The sequence below is a fragment of the Lolium perenne genome, chromosome 4, assembly GCF_019359855.2.
Source record: "Lolium perenne isolate Kyuss_39 chromosome 4, Kyuss_2.0, whole genome shotgun sequence".
Lineage (NCBI taxonomy): Eukaryota > Viridiplantae > Streptophyta > Magnoliopsida > Poales > Poaceae > Lolium > Lolium perenne.
Window position 1 is genome coordinate 392,614,885 of NC_067247.2, and position 18,321 is coordinate 392,633,205.

Consider the following 18,321-nt stretch of genomic DNA (forward strand, 5'->3'; position numbering starts at 1 on the left):
ATTGTGAAATATCTAGCAAGTTTTTGAAATATTGTTTCAATATTCAGAAACGCTAAAGGAGGTTTTATTTTTCTCTCATTCCTTTGTTTTTAAGCATAGAGGGTCGTAAGTCAACTCATAAGAAACCTCCGAAATCAGGTAGCAAAAATACAAACATTAATAAAAAAAATCAGTTTTTTTTTTATCAAATTGACTGGTGGATGTGGTACACCATGCGTTACAAACTCAATGATGCCATATCGTATATATACAAGACCTTCGAGAAATGTGGACAGCATAAAAAATGAGTATAAGGTTCTGTTTGATCTACAACTTTAGATAAATTTATCCAAGCATAATTTCCATACCTATTTATAATCTAGCAAAGAGGGTGTGCCTGAACGTATGTTTTCCACTCTAAGTAAGAATTGGAAGAACCACGACTGATCTTTAGCTCACAGTTTCTCTGCACTATAGAGATCCCGCCGTCAGCTCAAAGCTCCAACCCACAATAGGATCTCTTGAACCCTGATGCGTCCACCAAACATGAGATCTAGCAAATCACACACGTCCAAATAAAAACAATTAGAGAATTCTAAATCTGGCAGGTTTCATATTGATACCATACCTCTGGAGGTGGGTGTGATTCACTTATAAACACATTCTTGACAAAAAAATAATAAACTATGGTACCGCCTCTTCTCCCTCCTGATTCTCCCCCGCCGCTACAATTGGCCAGTGCACTTAGGAAAAAATAACAAGATGACAGCCCTTTAATTGAACTGATGGGCTAAAAACATAATGTTTAGTCTCGAGTTTATTTTATTCGTCGCAAATGTCTACCCTTAAGTCATGTAACATACACTGGGTTCATACATGTGATGTGTTATGTCGATAACAAAGAAAACATAATTGTTTTCTACGTATTCTCATCCAACATAGGTACAAATTACAAACGGTGTATTCTTTCACTCAACATAATATACCTACGATGTTAGTACATATTGGTACACAAGTCTTGGTAAATGTCCGAACACGACTAATGCTATCATCATTTGCTGGTGCAGAGAGTACTTTCAGATTCATGCATACAACATACTAATATTGCCTCTAGACAGGTGAAACAAATATGATTGATAACAACTATCAACTTTTAGTAACAATGCATTTTTTAATGCAAAAAAGTGTGCATAGCCATCTTGACTTACCCCGAGAAGGGAGAGAGTGTAGCTTCTAACTTTGTTGCTCACATGAGTTCCTCTAGATCGTGTGCAATACATCTGACATGTTGGGCTTAATCCTTGGTCAGGCATCTGCAAATTAATGACATGTTTACTTGTAAAAGAATCATATTAACAAATAAAATACACCATCATTTAGGCAGGATTACAGAGCATTGTAGTAGATGAGGAATACAAACTTACAAATATCTCGGGGGACAGATCGCCCTCCCCGCGCAGCCCAGCTGTGGCATTCCTTCGCGCCAGCGAAGTTTCGCTTTCATGGATGGCTTGCTCTCCGATAAAGGTGTTGGACTGCTGATAGGATGCAGCAGTGCGGGCTCCCTAACCATGGCACCTGCCCGCCCTGTAATGCGGCGGCCGAAACCTATGACCACCTCGTTCTGCAATGCCCGTATGCCGTGGCCGTCTAGACTTGTGCGTTCCATCACCTTGGTTGGCAAATACCTATGCCTACCCCGCATTGTCGCTGCACGTTTGGTGGCCTGACGCCGCTACCGCTGCCCCTCGATGCATGAGCAAGGCGTTCAACTCCTTGGTGCTGCTAGTCATCCGCTCCATTTGGTTGGAGAGGAATGTGTGTCTGTTCAATGCTCTCACTACGACGGCCTTGGCTGTTGGCCACAGCATCGGGGAGGACAGACGTGGGTAGGGGAGAGGATAGCCCTTGGTTGTCCCGTTTCTGTGCCGTGTGTTGCGATCGCTTCTCGCGCCATCGGCCACCTGTGGTTTCTACGGCACTTAAGCCATTGCTCTCTTGTAAATCTATTTCTTCTCTGATGCTTAATGGAATGACGCGGGGAACTCCTGGGGGTTCTCAAAATAATATCTCGGGGGATACCAATCATATATAGTTTCTAGTAACCTACTTCTATGGCTTTTAAACATGTCAAAAGTTATTCAGAGCATATAGTTACATGTGCCGGAAGAAGAGGGTAAAGCAAACTGCAAAAAAAATATCCATTTTCACTAAACCTTTATTTTATTTTATTGAGTTCTTCTTGACAAATCCATGGCAATAATGCATAGGAAAGGAAGGAAAGCAATTTGGCTCAGAATATGAGAGCTAGAAAGCAATAGTCTAAGCACAAATATGAGAGCACACTATTTGTAGTCTGACTTTCAGCATAAAACTTTCTAATGGAACTTTCAGAACTGGAGATAGGTTAATAATAACATTCATCAGAAAACTTTCTAAATGGAACGTTCAGGAAACTCACATCACTTCATACATCAGTGCATCCCACAAGCAAAACGGAAGACAAAATCCCAGAAGCATGTACCTTGAATAGGTAACCAAATAATGAGCAATTGAGGATTTTTTTTCTTGATGCTTGTCATGATTTCTCCTTGTTACAGTCTTACGTTGGAAATCTGAAAATGCGGCACAACTGACTCTATGTCAAGCAACTGGTGCATGTTCATTCAGAACAGTGACCTAAGCAGAACTTTATTTCATGAGCTATGAGCTAAACAGAACTTCCAATCCCATTCATGTTTTTATCATCAAGCATTAGGAACAAAGGAAAAAAGTAATTCAGCACTATATGAATGGATAACTTGTAGTATAATAAGTGAAGTATGAACCTAAAGGTGCCGATTTAGTACATCTCACAGAGATTTATGGTTTCAGAAGAAACTCAAATCTTATTTGTAATGCTTAACGTGATAAGATCATCCTTTTACAGAATCATGTGGAGATTCAAGGTTTCCATTTTATTAATCTACACACCATTCAGATTATCAGGCTAAGGTAAGAATGATTTCAGAAATTGCCTGTATCCTGTAACAACAATTATATCTACTACTAACATAGTAACATGGATCAAGAAATCTGAGTGTTCTCTCAGAATCAGATTATATATGTATGAAATACTGACAGTCAGTAAACTGCAAATTACACAAGGGTCAAGCTATATATAAAGTGTGAGATCTAAAGAATCTTTTATATGTGTACAACATTACAATTTTTCGTCTCCGCAAAATACATCTTTATTTCTTGAAGTTTTATCTGTGTACAACATTGTTGTGATATCCCACTGTGATGTAGTGCGGCTGGTGAGGTAGTATAAAGTAATTAACAGTTGCGTTTCAAAACATCTAATCTTCGCTGAATTTTCCATCATAATGCCCATAGGTACATAGGTAAAACCGGATAAATCATGTTCAAGGAAAAAAATGGCATCATAGTGAGAAGCAACAAAGAACAAAGCAAGGGTAATGATGCCTTCAAAAAGAAACATTGGTTGTTCTACATTTCTGACCTGCCTTAATTTAGAGATTATGGGGTTGCTTCAAGTTTTCAGAAATAACTGGTCCAAACGAATCTAGTGCAAATACGTTTTGCATATGGGGCAACATTCAAACTGACAAGCGTGTATCTCACTATGCAATGGTAGAAGGTAATATGAAGAACAAACAGAATGCTGCCAACCTCCTGTTTAGTAGTATCAACAATAGATATAAGCAGACTTCGCTGGGTTGGAAACTAATGTTTGTACATATTCATTTAAAGAATGACTTCCTAAGATTTTTCATGTTGAATCATAGGCTGCTCCTACAAATTAGTCGGTATAAATATGTAGTGACGATATTCAACGATGCTCCATATATATAAAGCACATCAAGCTGCTGAAACAAGACTACTCAAGGAATTCGGAATATGTAGTAATGATTTTCCATGTTGAATCTTGGACTTCTCCTTGATGCCTTGGTGAGACATCCAAAACGATTTAGTGATTGAATGTTGAACCAAACAAGGTCTTACCAGTTCAAATTTCTATACCTCCTGGACAAGCCGAGATAGCTTATGCGAGCACCAGTTTGCGGATGCCGGTCCGTTGTGTACCTCGCCAACATCTCTGCGACTCCTCCAGAACCACCATCTCGTTGTTTTGTCTCGTTGTCGACCCCCGTGGCTATCAAATTCATACATGGATCGATCAATCAAAGCCACAGAGAAAGTGGCAGCAGCACGAAGAAGATATCGATGAGTGGAGGAGCATAGTAACCTTATGCACCCAAAGATGCGGCAAAAGGAAGCGCCGAGAAGGAAGAATTCATGTGCACACCCTCCATTATTGCTGGTGGATGGCACGATGGACGGCGAGGCGGCGTGTCCGGTGGCTGCTTCATCTTTTGACGAAAACGGCAATAGCATTGCCTCTCCACTACTTCACTATCTGCATAATGTGTGACAGAACAGGCCATCAATTTACCATCCAAGAAGACATCGCACACCTGCTCCCTGGAGACGCCCAACGCGAAGCACCACCTTGGAGCTCCGACCAAGCACACTTCCTCGCCACCATTGCCGCTGACCTGTTCAGGTAAATCAAGATCATCTCATCTTTCATGCTACAAAGCATAAGAGCTGCAGGCAGTCTCAACATCAAATCCAAATGCGAGGTGGAACAGAAAAGGCAAATGCAGCGTGCTTGCTTACTGAAATGATCCGAGCTTCAGCTTGTTGGAGTGGAGCAGCCGGGACTTGTGTGTGTCCGTCGTCTAGTACTCACTGTCGTCATCGTCGGAGTGAGAATCACGGAGGGGTTCAAACGTGTACGTTGGCGTCAGGTTGGGAACCCGGTTGTAAGGTTGTTCGACGGACGAAGTGTGCGCCGGCACTGCAGCCGAGCATCGGAAAGAAGGCCGACAGTGATGACTGATGAAGGAGTTCTCCATGGACGCAAGTATCATACCGTAATTTCATCAAGCACCTCGTAGCACAAAATAACCAAAGATGAGAGGGGGAGAGTCTTCCTGTGGCCAACGGCGCCGGCTAGGACGGAGAGGGGCAAGAAGAGAGCGCACCTTGAGCGACGAGGGGACTCCTCCCCACGGCTGCGACTGAGCGACCGCGGTCCTTCCGGCGATGGCGGTTGGCAATGAGTAGCACCGTGCGACAGGGATCGGGAGCAGCATATGAAGGATGGCATCAACAGTTGCGGGTACACAGGCGGCTTGCGGCATGACGACGGCGTGACCCTCCATCGTGCGCGGCCGCTGCCATAGGGGAGAAGGAAGCGGGGCGGCGGAGGACACACGTGCGCTCGCCGCGCTGGTTGGCGAGAACAAGAAGGAGCAGACGCGCAGAGTCGTGGAGTAGTGGGTCGTTCATTGTTGGTTGGTTTCCACTTTTCCCACTCCGCGTTTTAACATTTACGCTGTTTTTTTTTCAGAGGCGTGGATTTTTCCAGGAGTAGCAGGACGTACCAACCATATCACCACCTCTAGCCATTTAATATAGTAAAGATAGCTGCTCCCGGAATATCTACACTAAAAGTAATGTCTACTAGTTTTTTTATAGCTTAAGTAATGTCTGGTACTAGTAGTAGTTTCACCAAAAAAAGAACATGTACGTATTACGGGCTGCTGAGTGTTGCTCTCCTGGCCCATCTAAGCCCAACAATAACTCTGTTCACGTGACCTTCGCCGCTTCCCCAACCGGAACTCCTCAACGCCGCCGCCGCCGCCATCAGCCGCAAATTGTAGCGTATCCTCCCCGTAGTCGTTTTGCCCCCTTCTTCTAGCGTATCCGAAGGGATGAAGGCCGGGAGGAAGAACCTGCAGCGCGCGTGCCAGGACGGCTCCGCCGTCACGCTCGCGGAGGGCGAGAGCATCATGCAGGTCGTCACGCTGCGCGGCTCCAACCTCATCGAGGTACGCGCTCTTCTCCATGCCTCCGAACCTCTTAAAATCTCGCTTCGTCCCGCCCGCCGATCTCTTACTCGCTCGCTTGCCGCCGCCGTGCTCTGTTTGTTAGGTCACGGACGGCGAGGGCGTCAAGTCCCTGGCCCTGTTCCCGGCCAAGTTCCAGAAGAGCTTCTGGATCAAGAACGGTGAGTGATTAGTAGCGACATGGCTTGGAATCTTCGCTCGTTTGTCAATTACAGTACATACTTATGGTGAACTTGTGTGTGCTTATGCGTACGTGATGGGTTTGCTTATGCCTGCTCTGAATGTGCAGGGAATTTCGTGTTTCTTTCCTTTCTCTTGATAATTTTAGTTTACCAACGAGGGAAGACGCTCGCGCGGTGTATGTGTCGTGTAGGGAGCCCAAAGATATGATTGTTTCGCTATGGCACTACCTGCATCGCGCTGGAGTGAACTTCTCCTTCTCGGAGGTGTTCGAGTTGACATGTGATGGCAAGAACCCCAACGGCCCATTCTGGGACCATGTCCTGGGATACTGGAGTGCGAGCAAAGTCAGACCCGAGGGAGTCCTGTTTCTGAGGTACGAGAAGATGCTAGTCGATCCGGTCGGTACCGTCCGAGAGCTCGCGCGGTTCCTGGGCGCGCCGTTCTCGTCAGCCGAGGAGACGGCGGAGTTGCCGATGGAAATTGCCAAGCTGTGCAGCATAGGCAGCATGAGAGGCCTCCAAGGGAACAAAACAGGAAGCATTGGGCAGTTTAAGTTTGCGCACCAAAGCTTTTTCAGGAAAGGGGTCGTGGGGGACTGGGTGAACCATATGACGCCTGAGATGGCCCGCCGCATGGATGCCATTGTCGAGGGAAAGCTCCGGGGATCGGGGCTCACCTTCACGTCTTGATGGTGGTAGGGGTTAGTTAGTTATTTTTATGTATATTTCGGCTAGGTTTCTTTGTGTAGCCATGATCATCCCGTCCCTCTCCACCTTATGCAGGTGCAGGACACACGGAGCTGGCACATGACAGAGGAAGCAGCTACAAGCTCTCAGCTCCGGGTCCGTCCGTGATCATGTCCCCTCGCTCCGAGCTCTCAGCTCCCGTCTGTGCGCTGCAAGCTCTTGCAGCGATGCGAGTCGAAAGTGTGTGTATGCCCGGTGTGTGTTGGCAATAGGCCCTTGCTATTTCCCTTCTTCATCGTACGTGATAGCTCAGCGAACTATGTATGGTTGCCTATGTGTTGCAGCGAAGAACTGCCATCTATGTTAGTTGCTAGCTATGAAGTGAACTGTCCTCTCCAATTTGTATGGAACTGTAATTTCATTTTCTATTGTTGTATGGAACCCTTGTTTTTTTTACCTAGACTACGGCGGGTTTGCGCCAGCCTAAACAATATATTAACCTCTCCCAAAGGTTGTAAATCAAAGGGACATTACAACAGTTTTAGAGGGCAGGAGCGGAGAACGCAAGAGAAAAAGTTCGGGGAATCATAGCTATTACACCAAAAATTAAGAATAGAGGTAGAAGAGGGATTAGGATAAACGATAAGCCCAAAGTCTAATATCCTCAATACATCACCGGGAGATCAGGGGAAGATCCTCCACTATTCCGTTAAAAGAGAGAGCATTTCTCCTTTTCTAAACGGTCCAAGCAATGATGGTGTTGATCTTGGCTTCCTCGTAGGTGTGGTCATGTGTGAGTGAGATATCAGCGAATCACACAAGTTCGAAGTCTCGGTGGAAGAAGTTCCAAACTTCTTTTGCTTGGGGGCATAGGAACATCAGGTTGTCAATATCTTCATCTTCAGAACATGAGAGGCAAGTGGTCGAGGGGGAAATGTTGAAGATAATAGCCAAAATACCACATATGGAAACCAAAAGTGTCAAAATACAAAACTTGAAAACCAAAGTGCGAAAATACCACTCTTTTCAGTTTTTCAATGCCAAGCTACCACTAGTGACTAACTGAGACTAACTTTCTCAAATAAAGACGCAGATACCCTTACCTTTTCACACGTCAATGCATTCCATTCAACACCGTTTAAACATCATTTCAGCACCATTTTAACCCAGCCTATTAAGAGCATCTCATGGCGCGTCCCCCAAACCGTCCCCCAAAGGTATTTGGGGCCCGTCGGACAAAAAGTCATTCTCAGCCGCGCGCCCCAAAGGCCCTTTTTGTCCGACGCGGCCCAATACGGTGTCCGGCGCCCCGAGCCCGTCCCCGCTACACAGGGGGCGCTCCGGGCACACCGGACACAACAAAATGAGAGGCGAGGAGGCGCGGACCCGACGCGTTAGCGGCTCGGATACTCAACCGCCGCCTACGTAGCGACGGTGCAGTTGCCGGGAAGGGGAACCGTCGCATTGGCAACCGCGTCGACCGACGCGCCAACCACCGGAATGGAGCGCGAACTCCTTGGAAGAGCAACCGCCGCTCTCTTCGACTTCTACGCCTCCGTTTATCCGCGCTCAATAAGACCCGTACATAGGAGATTTCGGATCTTCGACCGGCCGCTATTCATCCAAGCTTCTCACGATGAGATACATCTCGGGCCTTCCATCTGACACATCTAGCGAGGGCAAACCTCCAGGATGGCGTCATTGGTGGGATAGAGTCCGGACGCCCAACAACGGTGATGATTCCCAGCCGCCACTAGACAACGCGGAGGAATGGAAGGCCGTGGAGGAGGAGGCGGAGGAGGAAGGGTCTGAGGAGGCGACGGCGGCCCGTGCTAAGGTGGAGGCGGACGCGAAAGCGAAGGCCAAGGTCAAGGCGCAGCCGGCGAGCACTAGCGACGACGAGGAGGACACAAGTTCCTCCGACGCGTCGACCGACACCGCCTCTTCGGAAGAGGTGACGAGCAGGAAGCACCACCGTGATGAGGACGACGAGGCGGGGCCATCAAAGAAGAAGAAGAAGTAATTTAAAAAAATTATATGTAATTTGATTATGTTTTTTCGAAGATTTTATATGTAATTTGTTTATGTTGCACCGATTTGAATATTAGTACAGAGTTTTCTTCTATCTATTAAAACAAAAAAAAAGAATTTTAATATTTGGCGGCGATGTTTGGGGGACGCGGCTGGGGAGCGACGTCCCCCAAACGCGGCACGAACGAAACACGTCCCCGAAACACTCAATCGGGCGCCGTTTGGAGGACGGTTTGGGGGACGCGACTGGAGATGCTCTCAGCAACCAATGAGCAGCAGTTCAACAACATTTTTACTATATTTCAGCAGCATTTTGATAGTATATTTCAGCAACCTTTCAACACAAATATATAGACAATATAAGATAGGTATTCACGGAAAAACAGGGGGTGTGCGGGTCTTGGTCGGCTCCGATCAGGTCGGCATATAGTACCTCCCAGTAATGTTGGCAAATCCTATACATCGACCAGGTCGGTGTATACCTGGCGCCGCACACCCCTATATGGGCCAGTCCCAATTCGCATTTTATGAATTTTGCTCTTTTCTCTTGTTCTTTTTTTTCTATTAGGTTTTCTGTTTTATTTCTGTTTCGGGTTCGGAAATTGTTATAATTTAAAATATGTTAAAATTCGAAAATTTTAAAATTTGAAAGATGATCATATTTGAAGATTGTTGAAATTCAAAAAATTCAAAATAGAAATTTCTTAAAATTCGAAAATTGTTCAAAATATTAAAATTCGAAAAATGTTAAGATTGTAAATATGTTCAAATTTTGAGAAAAGTTCAGATTCTGTATTTGTTCAAATTTTGAAAAAAAAACTTAGATCCAAAATTTGTTGAAAATATGTTAGATTTGAAAACTATTCAAATTAAAAAATTGTAAGAATTCGAAAAAAAAACGAAATGAGAGATAAGATACTGGGGCCGGCCCAGCGCCCCCGCCTGGGATGAGCGGCGTCTTCTAAGGGCCGACCAGGGTGGCAAATTCGACAAAAATAGCCCATGGGCGAAAGGAATGTCAAAAATGGACCGTCGGCGAAACTATTTCGCAGAAATAACCCTCGCGTGCCGCGCCTGCAAGCACGGCGTTGCAATCGTCTGTGCCACGCCATACGTCTCGGCGCGGCAGGCGTGCCAGCGTGGCCTGACGGGCCCCAGTGCGCGGTAGTGCAACGCCCCGGGCGGGGGCGCGGCATGTACACGTGCAACGCCGGCGCCGGTGGCGCGGCACTGGCGCACGCATAAGGCCGCCCAGGCCCGCCCGACCCGGCCACTTCGTCCCTTTTCGCTAGTACAAGTACTCCTGCCGGATTTTTCGAGAGCACGAACTTGTTCATGAAAGAGGACCCGCGACACGACGCAGCCTATCTTGCTTCCTGACTCGAGAGCCTCGTCCCTCCCACTAGCATCCACAACCACAAAATTCCCTGCACATTCAGAGCAGGCATAAGCAAACCCATCAGGTGCACATCAAGTTCACCATAAGTATGTACTCCTGTAATTGACAAACGAACCATGTCGTTACTAACCACTCACCGTTCTTGATCCAGAAGCTCTTCTGGAACTTGGCCGGGAACAAGGCCAGGGACTTGACGCCCTCGCCGTCCGTGACCTAACAACAGAGCACGTGCGAGTGAGAGATCGGCGGGCGGGACGAAGCGAGATTTTAAGAGGCTCGGAGGCCTGGAGAAGAGCGCGTGTACCTCGATGAGGTTGGAGCCGCGCAGCGTGACGACCTGCATGATGCTCTCGCCCTCCGCGAGCGTGACGGCGGAGCCGTCCTGGCACGCGCGCTGCAGGTTCTTCCTCCCGGCCTTCATCCCTTCGGATACGCTAGAAGAAGGGGGCAAAACGACTACGGGGAGGATACGCTACAATTTGCGGCTGATGGCGGCGGCGGCGGCGTTGAGGAGTTCCGGTTGGGGAAGCGGCGAAGGTCACGTGAACAGAGTTATTGTTGGGCTTAGATGGGCCAGGAGAGCAACACTCAGCAGCCCGTAATACGTACATGTTCTTTTTTTTGGTGAAACTACTACTAGTACCAGACATTACTTAAGCTATAAAAAAACTAGTAGACATTACTTTTAGTGTAGATATTCCGGGAGCAGCTATATCCTATAATGCCACCCTGGTCGTGTAATTCGACAAAAATAGCCCATGGACGAAAGGAATGTCAAAAATGGACCATCGGCGAAACTATTTCGCAGAAATAGCCCTCGCGTGCCGCGCCTGCAAGCACGGCGTTGCAATCGTCTGTGCCACGCCATACGTCTCGGCGCGGCAGGCGTGCCAGCGTGGCCTGGCGGGCCCCAGTGCGCGGTAGTGCAACGCCCCGGGCGGGGGCGCGGCACGTACACGTGCAACGCCCGTGGCACGGTGGCGCGGCAGCGCACACATAAGGCCGCCCGTGCCCGCCCGACCCGGCCACTTCGTCCCTTTTCGCTAGGGTTCCAGGACTCGGGAGGCTCGAGGCGCGGGAGGCTCCAGGCGGCGCGGGAGGCACACGGCGGCGGCGGCGGCGTCGTCGGCGGCGGCCGTCTCCCCTCCGTCCCTCCTCCAACCCACCCTCTCTTCCTCCTCCAATCCGGGATCTTGCTCCCCACCTATCTCCAAGGTATTTTCCCTCTCAATCCCCATCTCTTTTATTCGAAAATGTGAAGAAATTTGGCAACCTAGTTCATCAATAGTTCTAGAAACCAATATTGTAGCATGGCCATAACAAGAGGTGTGACTATTGTTTAGTTTTTTTGTGGCCTAGATTTTGAAGTCAAATGCTCACATATAGCTTTTGGGAAACCCTAGTTCATCAAGATATCTAGAAATTTATACCCATTTTTTATCTTGTAGGATGTGAATAGCATTTGTGTTAATATTGTTTGGGTCTTGTGTGCTAGATTTTGTAGTGACATGGTCACATATTATTTTATATTTTGTCACATTTGCTCACATATTAGCTCTTATGTTGTTACTATTGCTCACATATGTGTAGGATGTCGCTTCTCGAACCTCACTACGATACTAGACACCGTGCGTACTTAATGTCCGAGAAGAAGCAGGTAATAGAAATAAATCTAGTGGTACATATTGTTTTCCAATGCTATATGCATATGTAATAACGAGGCTTCTATTTGTGTAGGTCTTTGGACCCCTCCGACTTAGGTGTCACGAGGCCTCGTCCTTACAGAAGATGCCATACGATGAGCGGTACACGGAGTACATCGAGCCGCTAGGTCTACTTCCATTCATCCATATGGTGACCCGGCGGACACCGAACATGAACCCTTCCGCCATCACTGCTCTTGTTGATCGGTGGAGACCGGAGACGCATAGTTTTCACCTCCGAACCGGTGAGATGACCGTGACTTTGCAGGACATGTCGATGATACTTGCACTCCCCATTGAGGGGAAGCCACTATGTATCGACACATCTTGTGAAGACTGGCGTGGCAAGATGTTTGACCTTATTGGCAAGGCTCCTGATGAGATTATAAACAAGAGGGGTGAGAAATTAAGGGTCTCTGCCGGGGCTACTTTCACTTGGATCTCACAGAACTTCAAGACATGCCCTCGTCAATCTTTGGTGGGTACTTGTACTTGTCATATGAACCTTAAAACAGATTCGGGGCCGGTTTCGGTGCATAAATTATCCTATCTGTTTACACCCCTAGCTAACGCTATCCCGTTTTAGCGTGATATTGCATGCTATTTTGCAAATAGCGGCGAACAAAATTAATAAAATATAGCGTGCACTGTCCAAATATGTTATAGCATACTATTAGCAAAGAAATAGCGTTCTATTTTAAACCTTCTATTTTAAACCTTGCTGAGAATTACAAGTGGGCATTTATTTTGTTATTGGAAAAAAGACTTGCCACCTACCGAGAGAGAAATGGGTAATAACACACATTTATTGGGCGTGCGGAAATAGGTATATACTCCCTCTGTTATGATTTAGTCTATATTATAGAAAAAAACCAAGACAAACTAGTATTACATTTATTATTACTACTTAAATATATGAACAACCAATCCAAGCTACATTGAAAATACCAACGTCAAATGAAAAGAGCAAAAGCATTTTGTTTTTAGTGTTATTGTTAACTAAAAACTAGAATGTAAAATATTTAAGAACAAATTTTAAGTCTACATTGTAGACTTTTTTCTATATCTCAATAATGCAGAGATGGGACCTCCAGAAAACTACCAGGAGAATCAAAATGTGGACTGTGAGTGTTTTTGCTTTTGTACGCGATTAGAAGAAACGCCAACAGTCAAAGGGCTTATCACACATGCACTGGTGGAAAAACAGGCTTCGGGTGAGCCCCATAAGTCGCGATGCTGCAGGAACCGCGACTAATGGTACCTTTAGTCGCGGTTCGGGAGGAGAACCGCGACCAAAGGCCTGGGCCCAGGCGCTCGGTGGCCAGCCGGTGCACGTGGGGGGTCTTTAGTCGCGGTTGGCCAGGCCAACCGGGACTAAAGCCCCTCCCCTATATATACCCATCCAGCAGCCAACACTTAGCCATTTGGTGCCATTCTCTTCACAAGCTTCACAAGTGGGTGTTAGGTTTGCTTTTGGTTCCTCTTATGCACATAAGGTGTTTGATGAAATGCCCCAAGAGCATGAAACAAACATGATATGAAGTGTTGGAGCCACACTTGAGCTTTCTCATTTATTTTTTCCTCCTCGATCGCGGTTAGCAACTTGAACCTTTGATGTGTCGTTGATAAAATTTGCATGTGTGTGTAGTTCATTGTTTAATTTATATTGTTTGTAGCTAGTTAGTTTAACAAATGCATGATGGTTAATTATATATTTTATATTATAATAATGCAGATGAATCGACAATGGATGTACGGTAACCGACTCTCCGGCGAGTTCAGTGCGGGTTTGAAAGATTTCCTCGTAGTGGCTAATGCGAACAAGCAGGGGGGTTTTGTTATCTGTCCATGTGTTAAATGTAAGAATCAGAAGGGTTACTCTTCCTCAAGAGATGTTCACATGCACAGCCGGCACGGTTTCATGCCAAGCTATAATTGTTGGACCAAGCATGGAGAAAGAGGGGTTCTAATGGAAGAAGATGACGAAGGGGATGATTTCATCGATGAAAGCTATCTTGCTCATTTCGGTGATACTTTCATGGAGGATGCTGAAGGTGAAGGGGAAGGTGAAGGGGAAGGTGAAGAAGAGGCACGTGATGATCCCGTTGATGATCTTGGTCGGACCATTGCTGATGCGCGGAGACGCTGCGAAACTGAAAAAGAGAGGGAGAATTTGGATCGCATGTTAGAGGATCACGGAAGGCGCTGTACCGGATGCGATGATGGTCTGAAAAAGCTGGGCTGCACTGCTGGATTTGCTGAGATGGAAGGCACAGGCAGGTGTAGCTGACTCGGCATTTGAAAACTTGCTGAAAATGTTGAAGAATATGTTTCCAAAGAATAACGAGTTGCCCGCCAGTACGTACGAAGCAAAGAAGGTTGTCTGCCCTCTAGGTTTAGAGGTTCTGAAGATACATGCATGCATCAACGATTGCATCCTCTACCGCGGTGAATACGAGAATTTGAATGAATGCCCGGTATGCAACGCATTGCGTTATAAGATCGAGGCGATGAACCCGGTGACGATGTTGAGGGCCGAGAAACCCGGGAAGAGGGTTCCCGCCAAGGTGATGTGGTATGCTCCTATAATACCACGGTTGAAACGTCTGTTCGGGAACAAAGAGCATGCCAAGTTGTTGCGATGGCACAAAGAGGACCGTAAGTCGGACGGGGAGTTGAGACACCCCGAGATGGAACGCAATGGAGAAAGATCGACAGAGAGTTCAAAGATTTTGCATGACGCAAGGAACATAAGATTTGGTCTAAGTACGGATGGCATGAATCCTTTTGGCGAGCGAGCTCCAGCCATAGCACTGGCCCGTGACTCTATGCATCTACAACCTTCCTCCTTGGTTGTGCATGAAGCGGAAGTTCATTATGATGCCAGTGCTCATCCAAGGTCCGAAGCAACCCGGCAACGACATCGATGTGTACCTAAGGCCATTAGTTGATGAACTTTTACAAATTTGTGGGGCAGACCTGGTGTCCGTGTGTGGGATGAGCACAAAGAAGAGGAATTTGACCTACGAGCGTTGCTTTTCGTAACCATCAACGATTGGCCTGCTCTTAGTAACCTTTCGGACTGTCAAATAAGGGATACAATGCATGCACGCACCGCTTACATGAGACCGAAAGTGTACATTTGCCAAATTGTAAGAAGAACGTGTACCTTGGGCATCGTCGATTTCTTCCGAAAGGTCATCCAAGAAGAAAGAAAGGCAAGCATTACAACGGCAAGGCAGATCACCGGCCGAAGCTGCGAACACACGGTCTTGAGGTATTTGATATGGTCAAGGGTTTGAAAGTCATCTTTGGAAAGGGTCTGGCGGACAATCAGTTCGAAGGGAGCCGACGGGCACGTAGCCATGTGGAAGAAGAAATCTATATTACGGGAGCTAGAATATTGGAAAGTCCTAGAAGTCCGCTCCGCAATCGACGTGATGCACGTTACGAAGAATATTTGCGTGAACATCCTAAGCTTCTTGGGCGTGTATGGGAAGTCAAATGATACAAAGGAAGCACGGCGGGACAGCAAAAGTTTGAAAGACCCGATGACCTGCATCCGGAACGGTTTCAAGGTCGTGCCGGCTACGCTACGACCAAAGAAGAGAAGGTCATCTTTTTTGAATGCCCGAGCGATGAAGGTCCCGTCGGGATTCTCGTCCAATATAAAGGGAATAATAAACATGGCGGAGAAAAAGTTCCAAAACCCGAAGTCTCACGAGCGCACGTGATTATGACGCAATTGCTTCCGATTGCTTTGAGGGGCTCCTGCAGGAAAATGTTCGAGTAGCCATTGTGAAGCTATGTGCATTCCTCAATGCAATCTCTCGAAGGTAATCAATCCAGAAGTTCTACCACGGTTCTGAACGATGTGATCCAATGTCTTGTCGGGTTTCGAGTTGGTGTTCCCGCCATCCTTCTTCAATATTATGACGCACCTCCTGGTTCACCTAGTCGATGAGATTTCCATTCTCGGTCTGTATTTCTACACAATATGTTCCCCTTCGAGAGGTTCATGGGAGTATTAAAGAAATATGTTCGTAACCGTGCTAGGCCAGGAAGGAAGCATCGCCAAGGGCTATGGAAATGAGGAGGTAATTGAGTTTTGTGTTGACTTTGTTCGACCTTAAGCCGATTGGTCTTCCTCAATCGCGGCACGAGGGGAGACTAAGTGGAAAAGGCACGATCGGAAGGAAATCAATGATATGTATGGACGGCCATTCTCTCGATCGAAGCACACCACACAGTTCGACCAATTCCAGCTTGGTGGCTCCGTACTTTGAGAAACACAAGAATATTTTACGCTCGGACAATCCTGGGAAGCCTGAATCCTGGATTAGGAAGGCCCACATGGAGACTTTCGGCAGTTGGTTGAGAAAACATTTAATGAGTGACAATAAGGTTGTAGATCATTTGTACATGTTGGCCAAGACACCATCTTCGACTATAACGACTTTCCAAGGGTACGAGATAAATGGGAATACATTTTACACGATCGCCCAAGATAAAAAGAGCACCAACCAAAACAGTGGTGTCCGCTTTGATGCAAAGAACCGAGAATGGGCAAAAGGTCACATATTATGGTTACATAGAGGAGATATGGGAACTTGACTATGGACCCTCCTTTAGGGTCCCTTTGTTCCGGTGCAAATGGTTCAAGCTAACAGGAGGTGGGGTAAAGGTGGACCAGCAATACGGAATGACAATGGTGGATTTCAACAATCTTGGTTATCTTGACGAACCATTCGTCCTAGCGAAAGATGTCGCTCAGGTTTTCTATGTGAAGGACATGAGTAGCAAACCGAGGAAACGGAAAGATAAGAAAACGATCAGTACATCATGCGATGATCCAAAGCGCCACATTGTTCTTTCAGGGAAAAGAAACATCGTGGGAGTGGAGGACAAGACAGACATGTCAGAAGATTATAATATGTTTGCTGAAATTCCGCCCTTCAAAGTGAACACCGACCCAAGCATTAAGTTAAATGATGAGGATGCTCCATGGATACGGCACAATCGTAAGCAAGCAGGGACACAAGGGAAGAAATGATGTGTAATAATTTATTAATTGTACCAAACTTTGTTGAATGAATCATGTGAATTATATTACCCGTGATGTGTTTGGTGTCCATTTTCGAATGATTCAATTGACTCGAGATAGCACTGATGATACATGAAATTTGGAGTGACTAAGTCATACTCCTGCATACATGAAATTTGGAGTGACTAAGTCATACTCCTGCATATAGGAAATTTGGAGTGACTAAGTCATACTCCTGCATACATGAAATTTGGAGTGACTAAGTCATACTCCTGCATATAGGAAATTTGGAGTGACTAAGTCATACTCCTGCATACATGAAATTTGGAGTGATTTAGTCATACTCCTGCCTAGGCGTATAATATGCATACTCGTAGTCTTCATAGCCGCCGCCGTTGTACCGGTAGTCGTCGCCTTCTAAGTTGCCCGCGTCGTAACGTCATTTGTCGTACATTCTTTATCGTCATTGTCGTCGGGCGGCGCTCGTGGCTCGAAGCGAGGGTAGCGCAGCGGGGATATCGCCGGCCGTGATGTAGTCCATGACGCTCTGCAGTCCGGCCGTACCACCATAGCCGACGGCCGGCCTCGTGGAAGTTTCCAGGAGGCAGACCGTCCTCCTCATACCTGGCGAGCGCCCTCTCACGCCGATTGATGAAGAAGGCGTCCCAAGTCTGCTGGTTATCGGGATGCCAGCGGGGATTCATCCGCTGCTCCGGCGTGAGGTCGAGGTAGTAGTGGTTCGTGATGGCCGCCCGGCGCGCAGTACACGAGGGACGGGAGGGACCGCACGCCGCCGGCGCTTAGGCTCCCGGCCAGCAGGGACGCGGTAGCCGGAGGGCAAGGGTAGTTCGAGGCGCAAAGCTCCTCCACTGCCGGTAGGTTAGAGTGGGTGCGGTGGAAGCCATGAGAGAGTGATGAGAGATTGTAGAGATGTGATGCTGGCCAAGCCGGGCTACCTATATGTAGTGACAAATGGCGGGAAAAATGGGAGCGGGAAGACAGGAGGCGGGAAGAAAGAGGCGGGGAGAAAGTGGCGGGAAGAAATTGGCGGGGAAAAAATTGGCGGGAAGAAAGAGGCGGAAGAAATTGGCGGGAAACAATTGGCGGGAAGAAAGAGGCGGGAAGACAGGGGAAGAAATGGCGCGAAGACGAGGAGGGAAGAGGGGGTACGGAAAGAGGCGGGAAGAGGGGGCCAACGAACTTTTGAATTGAATTAGTTTTATTTTTATGAATTTTTGATAATTTGTATTTTTAAATTTTTGAATTGAATTAGTTTTATTTTTCTGAATTTTTTGATATATTATTTGTATTTTTAAGATTTTGAATTGAATTAGTTTTATTTTTATGAATTTTTTGATATATTATTTGTATTTTT

At 46.7% G+C, this 18,321-nt stretch overlaps 2 protein-coding genes and 1 long non-coding RNA gene across 6 annotated transcripts; 1 reads left to right on the forward strand and 2 right to left on the reverse strand.

Annotated features, from left to right (window-relative positions):
* Window positions 1–201: 201 nt before the first annotated feature.
* Window positions 202–5,356, reverse strand: LOC127297518 (uncharacterized). 4 transcript variants are annotated; one of them, XR_007849215.2, is made up of 5 exons: window positions 4,666–5,356; window positions 4,232–4,541; window positions 3,988–4,138; window positions 1,404–2,027; window positions 202–1,292 (listed from the first exon to the last, which is right to left on the reverse strand). It is a non-coding gene; the product is annotated as an uncharacterized lncRNA (long non-coding RNA). The 4 variants fall into 4 exon arrangements; XR_007849212.2 differs by having other exon boundaries at window positions 202–532; window positions 1,188–1,292; window positions 1,404–4,138; XR_007849213.2 differs by having other exon boundaries at window positions 202–507; window positions 608–1,292; window positions 1,404–4,138.
* Window positions 5,357–5,648: 292 nt separating this feature from the next.
* Window positions 5,649–7,197, forward strand: LOC139830746 (uncharacterized). The gene is made up of 3 exons (XM_071819537.1): window positions 5,649–5,882; window positions 5,986–6,061; window positions 6,866–7,197. The coding sequence occupies exons 1-3, from the start codon at window positions 5,766–5,768 to the stop codon at window positions 7,039–7,041; spliced, it is 369 nt and encodes a 122-aa protein (XP_071675638.1). The 5' UTR covers window positions 5,649–5,765; the 3' UTR covers window positions 7,042–7,197.
* A 2,629-nt stretch (window positions 7,198–9,826) lies between these two features.
* Window positions 9,827–10,766, reverse strand: LOC127297519 (uncharacterized). Its single transcript, XM_051327844.2, has 3 exons — window positions 10,504–10,766; window positions 10,337–10,412; window positions 9,827–10,227 (listed from the first exon to the last, which is right to left on the reverse strand). Exons 1-3 carry the CDS (start codon window positions 10,618–10,620, stop codon window positions 9,842–9,844), a joined length of 579 nt encoding a protein of 192 aa, XP_051183804.1. The 5' UTR covers window positions 10,621–10,766; the 3' UTR covers window positions 9,827–9,841.
* Between the last annotated feature and the right edge of the window lie 7,555 nt (window positions 10,767–18,321).